Source organism: Bombyx mandarina, chromosome 02 (genome assembly GCF_030267445.1).
Source record: "Bombyx mandarina strain Sakado chromosome 02, ASM3026744v2".
Taxonomy (NCBI): domain Eukaryota; kingdom Metazoa; phylum Arthropoda; class Insecta; order Lepidoptera; family Bombycidae; genus Bombyx; species Bombyx mandarina.
The window spans coordinates 4,184,299-4,204,030 of NC_143209.1; the positions used below are offsets into that span (position 1 = coordinate 4,184,299).

Here is a 19,732-nt window from a genome sequence, read left to right on the forward strand (position 1 = left end):
AGCTTGTTGGATTTAAAGAGCTTGCTTGATTTAAATTGCTTGCTTGATTTAAATTAATTGCTTGCTTTATCTAAATTCCTTGTTTGTTCTATATCGTTTTTGCTATAGTATACCTAACTTGATCCTTTGCTTTGCGCACATCAAAATAATGTAATCCTCTCACTAATTTTCAATTTTACTTTATGAATTTAATAAAATAGAAAACTCCACATCATTTTTACGTTTGTAGCTATAAAAACGATTTATTAAAATTAAATAACTTATGTACATTGACAATATACGTATTTTTTATGTACCCTGTATTTTTTAACAAACTGTTAGCGCCCCACTGTTGGGCCAACCTGATCCCACTATATTCATTCAGGACTTTTAAAAGGTATGGTCCTTTAACATAAACAACAAAGATTCTCATTTAAGACATTCATTGTTTCATTAACTGTGAATAAAGAAAAATCAGTAAAATTTTTTTTGTTTTTGTTTAGGCGAGCACTTTGTATTTATTAAATTTGCCACTTCTATTAATTTTAATAAACTACAATTTTTAAAGTTACCAACCAGATTATGGAGCGAGTTTTCCTAAAAATCCTCGGAATATGATTACTTTTGTTTTATATTTCGCAAGATAACAGTATAATTAAGCTGGCAGCTTCCCCTACTCCATGCTGCTTACTGCTTGCTCTAAGCAGACTTCTCAAAAAGCATCACTAGAATGCTCAATATGCTCAAATATCAAAATTAACTATTTCATTAAGAAAAAATAAATGGTTTTCTTGACTACAGTCTGTATAAGTTGTAGTTAGTGGCTGATTTGAATCTTGAGATCAAATAAGGAGCTGCCAGTGGACCGCATGGGGACCCACATATCTCGCTATCTGATGTGAAGAACCTCGGACGAAGGGTAGGACAGCCGCTGATGGCGTCTGTGTAATGATGTCCATGGGCCCCTCTAACCAGTTAACGTTAGATCGAGCTACGTATTGATGAGTTTATCGATCCAGGGAACGAATTTCTGTATGTTAGTGTAGACTCCGGGCAGGTGCTCCCGGCCGCAGCCGATGCCCCAGGACACGAGGCCGATGAGGGTGCTTCGCCCCTCGTACTTCATAGTCAGCGGCCCCCCGCTGTCGCCCTGACAGGAGTCTCGGCCTCCCTATGAATTAAAAAGAAAATGGTGTTCGTTTTGGTTGTATTATTTGTTCACTAGATTATGGATCAGGGTTCGATTTAGTCAGTGTCTGTGTTAACGATATTTCTCAGTATCAGAAAAGTGATCCTCCTCCTTGTGTTAATAATCCTCAACGCTTTGGGACGTGGTCTCATCTAATAACATTCTCCAGGATTAACCTGCGCCAGTCCTGCCTATCCTAGAGATAGAGCGAGAGAGAGAGAGAAAGAGAGAGAGTAGAGTATATCTGGTTCGACCAGCGCATTGGCATACGCAGGAAAGCGATAAGGCATTTTTTTTTATATCTTCACCACATGTTATAAATATATCAGAACAAATGACAATTTACAAGTTATTAATAATTGATGTGATTCTGTACCGAAAACAAATACTGCTCATATCAGATGCCACTCTCAGGGAAATGTTTGAAGTCACGAGTTGAAATTATGTTTATCTTATACTTTGGTGGTAGGGGTCTTGTGAGTCCGCACGGGTAGGTACCACCACTCTATCTATTTCTGCCGTGAAGCAGTAATGTGTTTCGGTTTGAAGGGCGGGGTAGCCGTTGTAACTATACTGAGACTTAGAACTCATATCTCTAGGTAAGTGCCGGTATTAACGTTGTTCATGTCCATCTAATAAATGACAAAACGAGCCAAGTTCCGAAATTGGTCTACCGAACAATGCCACCCGCTCGGTGGAAGATCTTGTCGTCGCCTTAATGACCATTAAAACAGATATTTAAAGAAGTCTGTTCCTATCTAGCTGTCGTATTAATGTTGCTTCGCTCCATCGTGTAGTCAGCTGTCACTATAGTCGGATTTTTAATTAGACGAAGCCAGCTGACAGTAGCTAATGTCACTTTGTGAAATAATGTTGCTATATTTAAAGTAATAGTGATGCGTTCAGTTCTCGTTCAATCACATAAATGAACAATGAGTGTGAAGAGTTACTCATTAATTTCAAACTATAAAAGAATATTATTTATATTTTACAATAAAATTGTATTAAAGTGATCCAATATAATAATATGTTACTAGTAGTATGTAACTACAATCAGTTTTTTTTATTTTCATTACCTATGTACCTATAATTGTTATATTTTATACATCTATAGTTTCAACTATATGATGCATTGGAAATAGGACAGTCTTACAAGCTTCCTCACAATGTTTTTCTTAATGTTTAAAACACTCGGTATTCAGTACAGGTAGATACCATAGGAACATAATGTTTCGTCGAAAACTCGTTGGTATGTACAAAGCACGGCTAAAATTCGAACCCCGTGCCCGATATCGGCAGTTCGGCACACCAACTATTCACTAGACAATCGAGGCAATTTCATTAATTCAGGAGTTTTTTCAATCGTTCACTTTGTCACAACACTATTTTTATTTCATCAAAAACTGACAACACAGTAAACGTCAGTTTACTTCGTCTAATTAAAAATCCGACTATACATTTTATTTTCATTGCTTAGATGGGCGGACGAACTCACAGCCCACCTGGTGCTAAGTGGCTACTGGGGCCCTATAGACATCTACAACGCAAATGCCATTGTAAATGTCTATGGGCCGTTGTACATTGTCAGGGCTCACCTCCTTGTACCCGGCGCACAGGAACACGTCGTGGATGGTCTCCCGGCGGCCGGCCGCGCGGAACCAGCGCTGGCAACGCTCGTTGGGGATCACCTCCACATCCACCTCCTGAAGAGACAGTCAGCCGAATTAAGTTGAGGGGGCATGAAATGGATGGACTTAATGAAATCTGCGACGGGAGGCCCTTAAGTGAGTGCCGTAGGGTGCCCTCGAACGTATAGAAATAGAGGGACGTTATGGGTGCATCAGGCCCCCTCCCTTTACAAGACGATCCCGATCGCTCTGTCTAAATTGTAAACGACTATGAAGTCAGATTAAGGGTTGTAATTATTTCATGGCAAAAAATTAGAGCTATCTCAATTTAAGCTCTGATAAGCTTAAAGCTTAAAGATCCCTTTTTATTGCGCAAGTGAACGAGCTGATGGCCCGCTTGATGTACAATGGTTACCCATAGACATCATAATCGAAGTCCTTTTTTTATATAACCGTATAGGCAGACGAGCATACCGCCCACCTGATGGTATGTGGTTACCATCGCTCATTGACATTAGCAATGCCAGGGGCAGAGCCAAGCCGCTGCCTACCGTTTAAGACACTCCACGAGTCTCGTTTGAAGCAGGATCTGTCCTAAAGCGTATCCCACCCTCTAAAATGATACGTGACTATTTGAAGATTTTCTTACAAGTAAATTCCAGTTGCTCATTGCAGTACGCCGGTACATTACTCAGAGAACATTGCTGTCCAGAATCTTTTAGTCACCTTGCGACACTAACGGAAAGAAATGGGTGTGTCAACACCACAGAGCTAGGAATTAACTGAATTGTAATTATTAAATCCCAAGATCAGTGGTACCTGTAGAACAGAAGGCACGGTGCTCTGGCCGTGTCTAGTCCGGCCCCAGCCCGCCACTGTCGCCATCTTACCGGCGAGCTTCATCTGCTTTTGTGGCAGACACACCTGAAATGTATTCAAATCATCTTTATTTGAGGACTTTTTTTATTGCCTTTGTAGGCAGACGAGCGTACGGCCCACCTGATGGTAAGTGGTTACCGTCGCCCATGGACTTCAGCAATGCCAGGAGCAGAGCCAAGCCGCTGCCTACTTGCGATAAGGTTTTGTAGAAAGGACTATGGTACTGTATTTTATCTTTTTTTATTGCTTAGATGGTTGGACGAGCTCACAGCCGACTAGGTGTTAAGTGGTTACTAGAGCCCATAGACATCTACGACGTAAATGCGCCACCCACCTTGAGATATCAGTTCTAAGGTCTCAGTATAGTTACAACGGCTACACCGCCTTTCAAACCGAAACGCAATACTGCTTTACCTCAGAAATAGGCAGGGTGGTGGCACCTACCCGTGGGAGCTCACAAGGCGTCGTCCTACCACCAGTAGGTAAATTATAATTTTGCGGGTTTGATTTTTATTACACGATGTTATTCCTTCACCGTGGAAGTCAATCGTGAACATTTGTTAAGTACGTATAGCATTAGAAAAATTAGAACCCGCCTGCGGGATTCGAACACCGGTGCATCGCTCAACACGAATGCACCGGACGTCTTTATACTTTGGGCTACAACGACTTCAAACGAAATGACGAAATGGCGAAAATGACTGGAAAGATCATGCCCAGTCTGGTCGTGAAGGTTCCATGTACTCTTGTCTCAAAGATGTCAGGTGGCTGCCTCAATTGCCTTGCTCTTTGTGTGTGTTTAGTACTTTTCAGATAAATTGTTACTCCTCTACGGAACACTGGTACAATATTTTCTTTTGATGCGAGTACACAGGGTGCCTTACTTTATAAACATTATATTCTAATTTTTTGCATTATTATTTATTAGACAGGAGGATGAGCTCCACAGCTCCTCTGGTGTCAATTGGATATCGCAGCTCACGTCAATGGTGAAATGGCATCTCCTATCTTGGGACTTCGAAGTTTCAGTTTTACAGATATAGTCTGAGATTTATTCTATTCTGCATTGGAACAGATTTTTTTATAATAACCATAATATATCGTCTTTTCGCATTAAAAGTTGAGTTAGTATGCGGAATCATTTAGTATCACCAGTATTTTTCTCATAAATACTGTCAAAAGAGCTTAGTTTACTTTTAGTTTATTTTTATTTTATGTTACCTATATTTTGACTACTATTAACAAAATTAATACATAACTTTAAGTTACTTTAAAATACAGATAATGTAACTGGTAAAAAATAAATGTTGCAAAGATGATTAATATTAAAAATATCACATTGTTAAACCTTTAAAACACTCTCCTGTAAAATTAGTAAGTTTTGAGATTATACAGTTTTAATGCGAGAAGACGATATAGTATAGATATATACACAACTCTTTCTATTAATACAATAGCATCGCCATCATTTAACCCCAACTCTTGAGTTTATTTGCGAAAAACGAAGCTGAGATTTCATATTGGTCATGACTCCTCTCACCGGCAGAATATGCTGTTTGAAGACAACTCCTCGGTCCAGCTGCACTAAGGCGACGTCGTTCCTGAAGTCTGCTGGCTCGTAAGACGGGTGCACCTCCTTCCTCTGCACCGAGAACTCCTCGTGGGAGTACCTCTCGCCTGCATCACGCACGTCCCATTCGCCGAGACGAACTCTTAGTTGAGAGTTTGGAGTTCTGGAGAGAGAGAGAGAGAGTGCAGGAAACACGAAACTGGTTAGGATTTTGAAGTGAAACTTCTTTAGAATCGTTGTGACTTCAAACTCGACGAAACGAAAAAATAAGTCGATAGAGACACAAACACATAAATGTATAGGATTCAGCCGGCGAGAGAATGAGATAGAACACATTAGACGTTCTCGGTCTCCTCTTTGTGCGACTCTTCGTAGCATCCCCACTATCGTCTACTAAACATTGTCCATATGTATGCTCCTGTGTAGTGGGGTAGTCAGTATATCTATATCTTATATATCTATATCTTATTTATAAGTTTCACTTCTACCGTGTGTGATTTGCACACACACACACACACACACAATTTTTTATTTGTTTTTTATTTAGTTGTACCAACGATTAAACAATGAGAAATAGTGGTTTTATTTTTCCAACAGGAAAGGCAAAGGTGTCATTGAACAATAAAAACATTGATATTGAATTGACAATAAGTATATGACAAATGTCACCTCAATTATAGGTGCAATCGACAGTGCGATAGTTGACAATATCTTGAAATTAGAAAATAAGATTATATCGAATGAAAATACAATGAATAATTTTAAGAAATATTAAATCCAGAATAATAATTTTTCACTAAGTAACGCAATTTTTGATATCTACACTTATTAGAAAAAAATATACATTACTGGTGGTAGGACCTCTTGTGAGTCCGCACGGTACCATCGCCCTGCTTATTTCTGCCATGAAGCAGTAATGCGTTTCGGTTTGAAGGGCGGGGCAGCCGATGTAACTATACTGAGACCTTAGAACTTATATCGCTCAAGGTGAGTGGTGGCATTTACGTTGTAGATGTCTATGCTCTCCAGTAACCACTTAACACCAGGTGGGCTGTGAGCTCGTCCACCCATCTAAGCAAAAAAAACAGCAATCCATTTAGATTTATAGATAGATTATTTAATTCATTTTAAAAACGATATTTTGAAGGTAGAATTACAGACGACACGTCTTGTTTTAACGACCCATAGTAACAGCATACTCACGTAGCAACGCAGTGGGCGGCCGTCACCACCCATCGATCAGATATCAAGGCTCCACCGCAGGCCAGCTTCTTGCTCAGAAAACCTGACTTGATCAGGGCAGCTTGCCACGGATGGGAGCCGAAGCCGGTTGAATGACCCCCAACGATACGGTTCGAACGAGTGAAATGCTCTCCGCAACCTGTAAGCCACGTATACGTTATTGAACTAGTGTTCTTTGGTTAAATAGAGAGAGGGGGGGGGGGAGGGGGGGGGAGAGGGAATACACTTTATTGCACACCAAAACACAATTTACATTCAAAGAAAAGTCAAAAAGCACATACATTTGTACAATAGGCGGTCTTATCGCTAAAAGCGATCTCTTCCAGACAACTGTTTAATTTACAGAAATTCTGGAAAATATAAAAATATAGCAGGTATGTTGCGGTGTACTAAAGACAATACATTATTATAGAAAATATATACATACAATAAACATAATATATATACCGTTTATATATAATAATATGAAATATATAACTAGCTGATTTATATACCAATATACATACTTACATACAATACATACTAATATACTTATTTACTTATATAAATATTGAAATCTTAGTGACGTCAAGCAACTTCGTCTCATTTTAAGTGGAGACTAATACTCTCCGCGTACAGCGATACCTAACGGTAGTATCCTTCCGATAATTCGTGTTCATACCACATACGAATTATATTGGGGAGACAAGTAAATAAAAAGTTTTTGTTGTTATGTTGTATCTTGAGAATGTATACGCGTGTATTTTGTTGTATGTTACTCTGTTGTTTATTGTTAATCAAAGGGAGTATGTTGTGGAAACTTATCTTCTCAATGATATTGTATATGTAAAAAGAAGCAGATATGTTTGAAGCACACGTCAAGTGAAGACTCGAAAACAGGCCAGTTTGGACGTTTCGTCTTTAGTCGCGTCTAAACAAATGCAACAATAATATAACAAGTGCAATCGTTCCAATTATAGCTATCTTTTTTACTCACGCGCTTATCCCATCTTTTGTACTTTTCATTAATGCCACTTGTCAACATGTGTGTGCACTATATCGTTAGGCATGAAGATATATATGGCGCGATCAGATTTGAAGAGTCAGTTACTATGAAGATAACATAATATCTGTTGTATAAAAAATCATTGTATCTTCTACAGTCAACGGTGCGGGAAAATAAACGCTAATAAATCACAATATTTACATTACACGTCACACGTAATTGTTGTTACAACATACAATGACACTTTCTACAGATTTAATGAATGCCCTTTTGAATGATTTCCTTTGCTATTATACTTCATTCGAAGGAGACTGAAACATGCATTGGTCAGTTTTAAAATACAATATAACATATTAAAAATATTTTTACGATTTATTCTCGCGTTTTTACGGACATGGTCCCGGATTATTGATCACGAAAACAATAAAGTATGCGTAAAGTCGAATATAATGTAATGGCAATAAAAAACTTTAAAAGTAATTTTATTTAGGTCTATAAATCACGAAAACTGAAGAAAAATATTAGCATATACTATTGTTTCGTTCAGTTAAAATTTACTTACCGTTTTAGTAAAATAAACAATGTAATTTAAGAAGAACTATAGATAATAAATACGGCCCACTTGATATCCAGGGCCTACGGAAACCCGATACGGGATACACGAGGTCGAAACCTCAATTTTGCAGTAGGCAGCGGCTTAGCTCTGCTCCTGGCATTGCTGAAGTCCATGGGCGACGGAAACCACTTACCATCAGGTGGGCCGTACGCTCGTCTGCCTACAAAGGCTAAAAAAATAAAAAAAACCACTAGAAATCTGCCCCACACTTGAAACCGGAAACCATGATGGAGGCCGCAGAAATAAGCAGACAGAATGTCTACCTACTTGTAATATACCCTGGTGGTAGGACTTTATGAGTCCGCATGGGTAGGTACCACCACCCTGCCTATTTCTGCCGTGAAGCAGTAATGCGATTCGGTTTGAAGAGTGGGGCAGCCGTTGTAACTATACTTGAGACCTTAGAACTTATATCTTAAGGTGGGTGGCGCATTTACGTTCTAGATGTCTATGGGCTTCAATAACAACCAAACACCAGGTGGGCTGTGACCTCGTCCACCCAGCTAAGCAATAAAATAAATAAAAAGCTTATCCGAATATTGTAACCCACAGTCGACTCTTACTTAAAACAAAGTAGATATATGAGTCGTCTATTATCAAAGGTGGCAATCTGTACATTTGGACAAAAAAATTTTATTGATATGTCAATACAGATTTATTTGAATATAATCGTCTCCTTCAAAGAATACGGTTCAAAACCTGCATTAAATAAAGGTTAATAGTTAACCTGTTATTTATCTAAGATGTCGTTCCGAAGAGTTTTGTGACTGCCAATGGAATACAAAGTCAATAATTCGTTTTTCTGATTTACCAATCATTGTCCAAAAGTCAGATTGCCGGCTTTGATAATAGACGACTCATTTATTGTATGTTAAACATTCCGGAAGCATGTGCTGTACAAAGTGAAAAGGTTCGTGATGATTATGTTATAACAGTGCAATGCATAGCTTAAAGTGCTTAATAAGTAATGGAACGAGAATTCAAATGATAATCAACACTTATGTTTGGTAACGACTAATACATCTTAATATAAATTATTAATCAAACCCGCAAAATTATAATTTGCGTAATCACTGGTGGTGGGACCTCTTGTGAGTCCGCACGGGTAGGTACCACCGCCCCGCCCATTTCTGACGTGAAGCAGTAATGCGTTTCGGTTTGAAGGGCGGGGTGGCCGTTGTAACTATATAGAGACCTTAGAACTTATATCTCAAGGTGGGTGGCGCATTTACATTGTAGATGTATATGGGCTCCAGTAACCACTTAACACCAGGTGGGCTGTGAACTCGTCTAGCCATCTGAGCAATAAAAAAAAAGGAAATTTTAAACGAGAATTTGGTATTATATGTCTTTTAAATGTTTGTTATAAGATGCATTTATTGCTGTAATAATTTTTAAGCTTATGCGGGTATCTGCATAGCGAATAGTTCAATTTGTCTAGTCATTAACAAATATTTCAAATATTTTTAGTTTCCGATTGCCAAGTTGCAAGTCCGCTGTTGCAAGTGTGGCACAATCATGGATAAATTGAAGACTAGGATGGTGGTAGAAAAATATGTTTATCTTTTTTCTGGTGTCTTCACGGGTGTTACCGTGTAAAGTCCATAGTTAGCCCGCCACTAAATGTTCACGGTTATGATATTTTAAATATATTTTTCTTTTACATATATCTATATTCCTCTATATTCCGTATGGTAACAATCTAAATTGTGAAATTATTAACAATTAAATTAAGATTAACAGTAACAAATTCAACATTGGCGTGAAACTTTATCTTTAACATTAGCAACACGCTACATATCAAATTCATTTAAAAGAGATGTGATCATCATCAAAACCCAAGTTCCATCACCAATACAAGCGTAAAGAAAGAAACCACCCAGAAACAAAAACCGGTTATCACAAATCTCACCCGGCTGACTCGAACCCGGCTGGTTGCCGTTCGTGTAAACTTGCACATAATCATCATCACCGTTGTGTGTTGGTGTGTAGAAGGGCTTCGAAGTGGTGACCTCGTTGTAAGTCGGCTTAACGTGAAAATAGTGTGTGTGCCAGTCCGGTTTCGTGACCGGTTTCGGCCTCGTCGGCTTCGGGCGGTCTTGTTCCGGATAAACTACAACCGGTTGTTCGTCGAATTGGTTCGTGTTTGTGTGGTAATCGTAGTTCTCGTGTGGGAATGAACCGATTAGTTCTATGAGGTCACCTGTTTTAAATGTCGACGTTGGTTTTACTGTGATAAACATTATAATATGTGGGGGAAAAATACATGTGTGCAATTCACACGTGGTAGAAGTGAAACCTTCAAAAATCAAAATACAATTATCCTAAATGTCTAAGTATATGTAAATTTTTGTCATTAGTAAATAATTGTAAATCATCTTTTATAGTATGAGGTAGCGCCCTCTGTGAATTGATATTTTAACTTCACGTATAATTCTAAATTGAAATTCACTACAAGAAGTTTCATACACACGTTATTTTTAAAAAAATCTCATAGATGGCGCTGTATTAAAAAAACTCTATGGACGTATTTTTTCTTTTCATATAGTTTGAAATCACAACGATTCTAAAGAAGTTTTACTTCAAAAGCCCTTCCATCTAACATAGATTCAGCGTAGATACATTATTATCTACTTAATCTAAAGTACAAAGGTGGGTGGCTTTACCTAGGCATTCGTGTGTGATTAATGTCTATGAGCTTCTAGTTGTTAGTTCGTCCATCCTTCTAGCGCAAGGAAAGCTTGAGCGCAATTCACGCGCAGTTGAAGTTTTAACCATCAGAGGTATTCTATCTCGTTCTCTCGCAAGCAAAATCTTATGTTTTGTCTCTTTTTACAGTCGCTATTTCGTTTCATTGTGTTACAAGTCGCAGTTTTGCCAAAGGAGTTTTCAATCCAAAAATGCTTGGACGACAGCTAAAGAATAATAATTTCTTATGTGTATGATATACACAAATGATTTTCGAATCCGAAACAGAAATAAAGGCCTAAGTATTCTTCTTCTATATCGTTCCCTCACTACTGAGGATCGCGACCACATGCGACGTACTTCCAATGCGCCCGATCATGGGTGGCATGGACTGCATGGTACAGACTACCACCGAGTGATTCTCTTGCTAGATCTGACCATCTGGCTGGTGTTCTGCCCACGGCGCGCTTGCCTTCTATTCGACCCGTAATTATGAGCTTCTCTAATTCATGTCTGGGAGGCCGCATGATGTGTCCGAAGAAACTCATAACACGTTCCCGGCAGATGGAAGAGAGCCTTTTTCTAATATAATAATATTTAATTATTATTATTTAAGTATATATTTGAGATTTGATTTATGTTTCATTCGACGAACACAGAATAGTAGCGGTTAGTATTGACTTGGCTGTGCCCCTAGCATTCATGCATTGCATCGCTGGCGTCCATGAGCGACGGTAACCACTCACTAACAGGTGAGCCGTATACTCGTTAGGAATCTACTGAAACTGGAACAAATTTTTCCACTATGCACTTTCTCATGTACTGAACTAATAATAAGCTACGATTTAAATTATAAAGCTGAAAAATAAACTAGAAAATTGTAACAAAAAATGATTTAATGCTACCAACAAGACTTTGACGGTATCACCAGGTGGCCTGTGAGCTCGTCCACCCACCTAAGCAATAAAAAAAATAAAAAAATAAAATTGCCTTTTATCTCGGGTTCTTATTACCACTTTCGTGGTCACATAGTTGGTTCTTGTATTTATCAGTTTACATTCTCTACAATAATTGACTTAAGCTTTTGTAACGGCTTATTCGGGCTACGTAATGCGGGTATCGACCCGCATTTCGAATCGTCGAAAGCTAAACCGGCATTTAAATCGTATGATCAAGTTAAAAAGTAATAATTTCATTTTTTTTTAACCAATTTCACAAACATACAAAATATTCAAATACCAAGCGGTAATAATTATGGTAACGTTAAATTTCTCAAGGAAAACAAGTGCAGTTACGTAAGCAGCCAGCCGGATGTATAAGATTAATGGACGGTGCTACGCGAGAAAGGAGCAAGCAACCAGCTTTTTGTTACGAGCAGATTCGGGTTTGAAATACTTAAAGAGCATGAATGAGTCGGTAATAGTACTCACGGAAGGTGTGTTGTGAGAAGGTAATAATACATTTACCGTAGAGTGTGTACATGATAATATATTAAATTCTCCAATTATGACAATATTATTGATATCTTACAGCATACGAAAATGAGATTTTAGAATTTTGTTGTAAAGTGATCTAGGTACTTGTTGTATTAAGTAGAAAAATTTTTGTTTTTCGGTTTATTATTTTTGAAATTTATTTTATTACGATTTAGTACACTTTCTACTAATGTGTAATGGCAACTTACTGGTGGTAGGACCTCTTGAGAGTCCGCGCGGGTGGTACCACCACCCTGCTTATTTCTGTCGTGAAGCAGTAATGCGTTTCGGTTTGAAGGGTGGGGCAGCCGTTGTAACTATACTTGAGACCTTCGAACTTATACCTCAAGGTGGGTGGCGCATTTACGTTGTAGATGTCTATGGGCTCCAGTAACCACTTAACACCAGGTGGGCTGTGAGCTCATCCACACATCTAAGCCATAAAAAAATAAAAATAAATAAATAAATATTTACTAACAATCACGCCACGTTAACTGGTCCCGTGATAAGTTCGTAAAGAACTTGTGTTACAGGTACCAGATAACGAAAATAAATGTGAGATTTCTATTATACACATACGTATATTTAATATACATCCATAACCCTAGAAAATACTTTTATATTTATCATACAAATATCCTCCCTTGGCGGGATTCGAACCGCGACCCCCTTGTGTAGTGACCATGTCACTTACCACTACACCAGACGGCCGTTGATGTACTACGTATGAATGTTTTTTCTATTTGATATGCCAAATAAATAAATATAAAAATATCTGTGGCTACATTTTCTACTAACATTGATAGTAATACTATTGGTATTGTTCCTTCATCACTCGCTGGATACGTACATAAGAAACAGCTGGATCGCATTCATGAGATTTCCTCTTTGGTTCGTTTCTGCATAAAACATTCACTAGGTCGAGTTTATTTTTAAATTAACTCAATTAGGCGATAGTTTTACGTCTTATTGTGTTCACGGTCCATCGATCAGCGGACTACACTTTCACCGGAAAATCTTTGAATACACGCTGTAATTTCACTTGAAGTTTCCGAGACGCAGTACGGACTACTCGGTCGCAAATGGAAAATTGCGATTGAGCTGGAGAGTGTAGTTCTTCAAATGATTTAAAAGCGGCTCTGATTCTATCTTGAGCTCTGCTTTATGTTCCTCTAGACTAGCAGACGCGCTTGTCACCTACAGGAGACCACGAGGCATCGGGACGTGAATGCCATTTCTCACCCCGAGACAGGATGCCAAAATACTTCCAACTATTGGCTAATTAAGGAAACTCTACTTTGCAGTAAAACCAACCAAAGCTATGGAAACATACCCATATCCACTCCACTTCGAAGCACGCTTTATAACGGTCATATAAAAAAACCGCCTTCATTCTTATTATAGTCCTAAACACGTCGTTTGCCCTAACCCGTCATTTCGGATCCTCCGGATCCACTAGCGGTAACGGTGCTTTTAAGTATCTCAAGCAATGGTCACCGTCCCCGTCGAACCCGTCGCTTGCGACGAAGAGTTCGGCGAGTAAACTAACCCATAGACACAGCCTACTGAGTTTCTCGCCGGATCTTCACAGTGGGTCGCGTTTCCGATTCGATGGTAGATTCTGCGAAGCACTGCTCTTGCTAAGGCCAGTGTTAGCAAAGCTATCAGCTTAGCTATGAAAAAAAAGATAAAAATTCTTACAATTACTACAATATGAATTGCTCATCGTACAAGTCACTCGTCGATGTGTTCGATAATTAGGTATGTCCTTATTTGTTTCCGCTTTGATTTTTGAAACGCCTCGTGAAGATTTTAAGTAGAACGAATCCAGTCTACGTTTATTAAGAAAGTAATTTTAAAGGAAAAATCTAGATCAGTAAGTAAAGGTAGTTAGCTCTCAAGGGTTTAATTGTTAAATACTGGCTTACTAATAAAATACTGGTGAAATACTTTTTATATAATCGTTGCTTCACACAGTTCAGATTTCGATTTGTACATCATCATTGGTCATTTGGTAATTTTAGTTTATTTTTTTTATTTTTATAGATCTAAGTCAAAGCGAAAACTAATTAACTTAAGTAAAAGTCAGAGACGAAAGAGCATTACGTGAGCCGTTTGTAAATCATTAATTTAAGCAATCTGTTTCTGTTCTATTTGTTGCCTATATGGCCAGTAGCCGCGAGGGGATATTCTGGCGTCAACTAAACTCGGCATGAGAGTGTTTGCTAACACCTGCCATAGCAAGAGCAGTGCTTCGTTGAGTCCACCTCCCTCCTCGCGTCGTTTCCTCACTGCTGAGGGTCGTGACCATTATATGTCGACAGGATTTTGCTCCTTGTAATGTCCCGCCAGCGCTTCTGATCATTGGCCGCATGAAGGGCGTCATGGAATGGGATGGGGGATGGGGGGTTGAGTCCACCACCGGGTCGGAATCACGACCCGCCTACAAGATCCGGTTCCGATCCTAGTGGATTGTGTCTATGGGCAAAGTGAATACGAATGTTTTTATACGTGTAGATAGTCTCTTATCAGTCACTGGATAAATATATACCAGTCATGGGTTTTGATTTTTTTCAGAACTATGAAAGCTAATCGATTTCTTTAGACATTTACATGCTCCAGTTACTCGAGCGAGTAGCTATCACTAAATATCGATAAGTTTCGTTATCGAGTTTATTTTAAGAGAAGCATTAAGTGGCATATCCAATACTGGACCGACTGATGTTAGGAATGCCTGAAAGCACCGTGATTAAATCGAAAGGATTCGAACAGACATGTCAAAAGGTGACAGTGGCTGTTTGTTGTCCCATCATTTGGGTTGGAATCTTGAGGCGGCTGCGATAAGATGGATATATTCTGAAGCCATCGATAAGAGACTCTCCTATCAAGACGGAACCATTTGCCTTGGAGGCCAGGGTAGCTGATCTATTATTGTAATTGGGATTTCGATTTAATGTCGTTTTTTCATTGTATTGGTGAACATGTCATCAGATATTAGTTATAGTTTTAGTTATATATGGTTTTTATTTTTGTTGTCAATGCACTGTCGGTTGCACCTATAATTATTGAGGTGCATCTGCCATGTTTTTTTTATGATTGAGAGCTTACTTGTGGCCCTGAGCCCTTTCCAGTTTCACAAGGACAGGTGGGCGAGCAAGGACTCAGCCAGAAGGGGCGGGGTTTGCTAACAGTTACCCGAGCGCCTCCAAAGGAGACCTAACAACTCATGAGTAGCTGCTTCGCGAATCTACTACCGGATCGGAATCGCGACCCGCTGAGAAGATCCGGCGAGAAACTCAACGGGCTGATGCTTAGGTTAGGTTGCACGTCAAACTCTTTGCCGAGTTCGACGAGTACGGTTACCGGGGTCTCTATTCCTAGTGTTAGAGCGGAAGGCGTCTAATGCAAGGGTTATTGGATCTGATGGATCCGTAAGGACGTGATCTGCCTGATGTACTTTTTTTTTTTTTTATTGCTTATATGGACGGACGAGCTCACAGCCCACCTGGTGTTAAGTGGTTACTGGAGCCCATAGACATCTACAACGTAAATGCGCCACCCACCTCGAGATATAAGTTCTAAGGTCTCAATATAGTTACAACGGCTACCCCACCCTTCGAATCGAAACGCATTACGGCTTCACGGCGGAAATAGGCGGGGTGGTGGTACCTACCCGTGCGGACTCAGAAGAGGTCCTACCACCAGTGATTACGCAAATTATAATTTTGCGGGTTTGGTTTTTATTACACGATGTTATTCCTTCACCGTGGAAGTCAATCGTGAACATTTGCTGAGTACGTATTTCATTAGAAAATTTTTGTAAGTTTGTCAATGTGTTGTATTGATGGTCACTTTGTTGGTGCAACTAAATAAATAAATATCACAACTCGAATACAGCTAGTTAGTGGATTGATCGGAATACAATTGAGAGGCCTCAATTTTATTCCGCTCAATCCGCTATTGAGACGTCTCAATTGTATTTTTTTTTTTATTGCTTAGATGAGTGGGCGAGCTCATAGCCCACCTGGTGTTAAGTGGTTACTAGAGCCCATAGACATCTACAACGTAAATGCGCCACCCACCTTGAGATATAAGTTCTAAGATCTCAGTATAGTTACAACGGCTGCCCCGCCCTTCAAACCGAAACGCATTACTGCTTCACGACAGAAATAGGCAGGGCGGTGGTACTTACCCGTGCGGACTCACAAGAGGTCCTACCACCAGTAAAAAATTATTATTAAATTATTTATTAAGCATCTACTCGTCTTTTCTTCTCATCATCTTCCTTCGAAATTTAACGCACGACGATTGACATGTTACTACTTCGCCTTAATTCTTCGTAACAATATATTACGACAGACTCGGTACGCATTTTTGTACGGATCGCGAGTAGCATCACGGAAATGGTTGTTTTTTTTTTAATAATTTTACGTCTTCGAACAATCAGTGCGTGAAGTTGTAGCTGGGTAGTACAAGTCATTGACTGGTGAGGAAGTCGAGTTTTATTTATTTTTAATACGGGCCCCTTAAGAAGCCGCTGCAATGTTATTGGAGCATTTGAGTGGCTGTGCATACATTGAGGACTCTACCGGCGAAGCGAGATCGATTCCAGAGCCAGGTTGAGCGTGACGTCATTTGACAGTAATCCCAGATCTATACTATTATAATCTATACTATTATTATGAAGTGGAAAGATTTGTTTGTTTGTATCGAATAGGCTTCGAAAATACTGAACCGATTTGAAAAATTCTTTCACTGTTTGGAAGTTACACTATTCCCGAGTGACATAGGCTATAATCTTTTTTGAAAAAAAAAAAAATAGGGATGCTTACTAAAACTCCAATAATGTAACCCAAGGTGTAAAAGAATTACCTAAAATATTCTTTACGTCGCGTGCCCTGCGAAAACTATTAATGATAGAATAAAATAATATACATACTACGACTTTGTAGAATACATTATTATTCACAAAAAATGTCGCGACAGCATATTATGTCTAACTATTATAGTTATGCAGCAATAAGTGTTCTTTTATTTAAAAAAATAAAACAACGTCATATATCGTTGAAATTTTTGTTAAAGACCCGAGCGGAGCCGGAGCGGGCCGCTAGTTAAAAATAAGGCGCCATCGAGTCACGATTTGAACGTAGTATGGTAACTTAGATTGCTTAGAACTCATCATTATCATCATCATAGTCGGTTACTCATGACAGAGCAGTCGTGATCATGTGGAATCCTTGCTTATTAAAGCCTTGACAGCTGCTCTCCATAAATCGCGAACTGAGGCGAGGCGCACGCACGCTTTAAGCGGATTTCCTAGAATTACGTGACGAAATATCATAATTAAATGCAAAAAATACTGTAGGTTGAAAGGAAATGGTAATTTGATAGGTAAGTAATTATATTCATGAATAATAAATGCAAGATAAAACTTAAAAAACGCACAAGTAAAACCCAAACAGTGGCTAATTCAAAAAAATTATAATCGTATAATAGCCAATCAAATTTGAGGAAGCTTTTAATAAATAAATAAATAAGATGAGCCGTAACTTGAGATCAATTTACTTATTTGCAGCTGACAAGCGATTTTGTAAACTATATAACTTATGTAAGTAAATTTTTTTTTGCCCTTTTAGGCAGACTACTGTCCAGCCCACCTGACGATGAGTGGTTACCGTCGCCCATGGACTTCAGCAATGCCAAGGGCATAGTCAAGCCGCTGCCTACCGTTAAATACCAGTAGACAGCCCTATGGCAAATATGAAGGTAAACTCACGTATGCCTATTGTTGCGTAAAACAAGAAACAATCACGTATTCTAGATGACACGAGATGAACTGTCATTTCGAGGCCTGCCATAAAAGTTTTCGAAAGTTTCTTAAAAGCTCACGTTCGTTCAGATTTTGACATGAAACTTTTTATAACAGATAAATTTTACTTTTCACTCGAACAACTGCCTTAATTATTGGCGTCTTAACATTTCACATTCAACGTATTTTTATTATTTTAATAAAAGATGGATAACAGTTCAGACTTGAAGCAAAACAAGGCTTACGTTTCACTACATGAGTAATAATGAAGACTAGAGGTCCCGCAGTAGTCGAAATTCGACTATAATAATTAATTGGAATTGTAAGTTTGTACACTGTTATGATTGTATTTTATACTTCTATAATCACAAATTTCGCCAAGGCGACACTATAAAAAAATATTAATAATGACAAACAATATTTAATCTATTCTCAATTTGACCATAGACGTCAAGAATAAAAGTTTGACAATAAATAGTATGCATGCGTGTGTGCGTCAAATACATGGTTTGATGATTTAATGCATCTTTTATGCATTATTTAAAAAAACTATTAGCATTGTGCACTTCTTCTCTATATTCTCTATAAGTGTGCAAAATTTCATACTCCGCCGTCCGCGCAATTTTCGTAAAAAGGGACACAAAGTTTTTGCTTCACGTATTAATATATAGATAATAAAAAATGATACGTCGGCTTTCACTGTAAACTCGATTCTAGCACAGTGTAATGATACTACGATACTACTGGTGGTAGAACGTCTTGTGAGTCCGCACGGGTAGGAACCACCACCCTGCTTATTTCTGCCGTGAAGCAGTTACGCGTTTCGGTTTGAAGGGTGGGGCAGCCGTTGTACTGTTAAAAGGGAGACCTTAGAACTAATGTGTCTAGGTGGGTGGCGGCATTTACGTTGTAGATGTCTATGGGCTGAGCTAACCACTTAACACCAGGTGGTCCACGAGCTCGTCCACCACAAATATCTACTGTGTATACATAAATAATTTGCATGAAAACTTTAATTTGATCGACTATTTGCTATTATTATAATTAAACTACTAACCAATCAGGCACAAAAAACCGACACGTGTTTACTTTAGAGAATTACTTTAAAATACCTACACTGAACCGGCGATGCCTTATTCGCTTCGACTGTATACCAACCAATACTATAATGAAACTGATTGGTTTCATGAAATGAAAATAGATCCCGAAAAGTTACAGAGTGTTAATTTCCGCCGTTCTCGTTAACTTGCTGCCGCGATATGCGGCGTAAGTGTTCGATTAGTGATTTTTACTTTCATTTCTATCACTGACCCACAAAATGACAAAACTAAATGCACTATCGATAACGTTTATCGACAACAATAATGCGCATCACTACGCCCGTCCATAAGGCCCGTGAGTGGAAGAGAGAGCGAAATACTAGCTTCACCGCTCCGATTATTTATGACCCAAACTGCACGGACAAAATAATTCTTTTTTTTTTTTTTGATTGAAGGATTACTGGTGGCCCGGAGGCCTTTCCAGTTTCACCAGGACAGGAGGGCGAGCAAAGGCTCAGCCAAGAAAATAGTTCTACTATAGATCCATTTATCTCTGCAGTATTTTTTGTAACAAACCAATAGATTTGTTCAAAGAAGTTTATCGCGGTCCAAATATTTCATAACTTACGCCT

At 38.8% G+C, this 19,732-nt stretch overlaps 1 protein-coding gene across 2 annotated transcripts in view; it reads right to left on the reverse strand.

Annotated features, from left to right (window-relative positions):
• Nucleotides 1–559: 559 nt before the first annotated feature.
• LOC114241931 (serine proteinase stubble) overlaps nt 560–19,732 on the reverse strand; it is a 31,443-nt gene continuing 12,270 nt past the window's right edge. Inside the window, exons 3-8 of one of the 2 annotated variants that reach the window (XM_028172928.2) lie at nt 10,001–10,291; nt 6,449–6,626; nt 5,216–5,408; nt 3,616–3,720; nt 2,764–2,871; nt 560–1,150 (exon numbers count right to left, since the gene is read on the reverse strand). In XM_028172928.2, coding sequence (XP_028028729.2) covers nt 971–1,150; nt 2,764–2,871; nt 3,616–3,720; nt 5,216–5,408; nt 6,449–6,626; nt 10,001–10,291 — 1,055 coding nt within the window. In that variant the 3' untranslated portion in view covers nt 560–970. The remainder of the gene's footprint in view (nt 1,151–2,763; nt 2,872–3,615; nt 3,721–5,215; nt 5,409–6,448; nt 6,627–10,000; nt 10,292–19,732) is intronic. The other variant, XM_028172929.2, reaches the window with a different exon arrangement.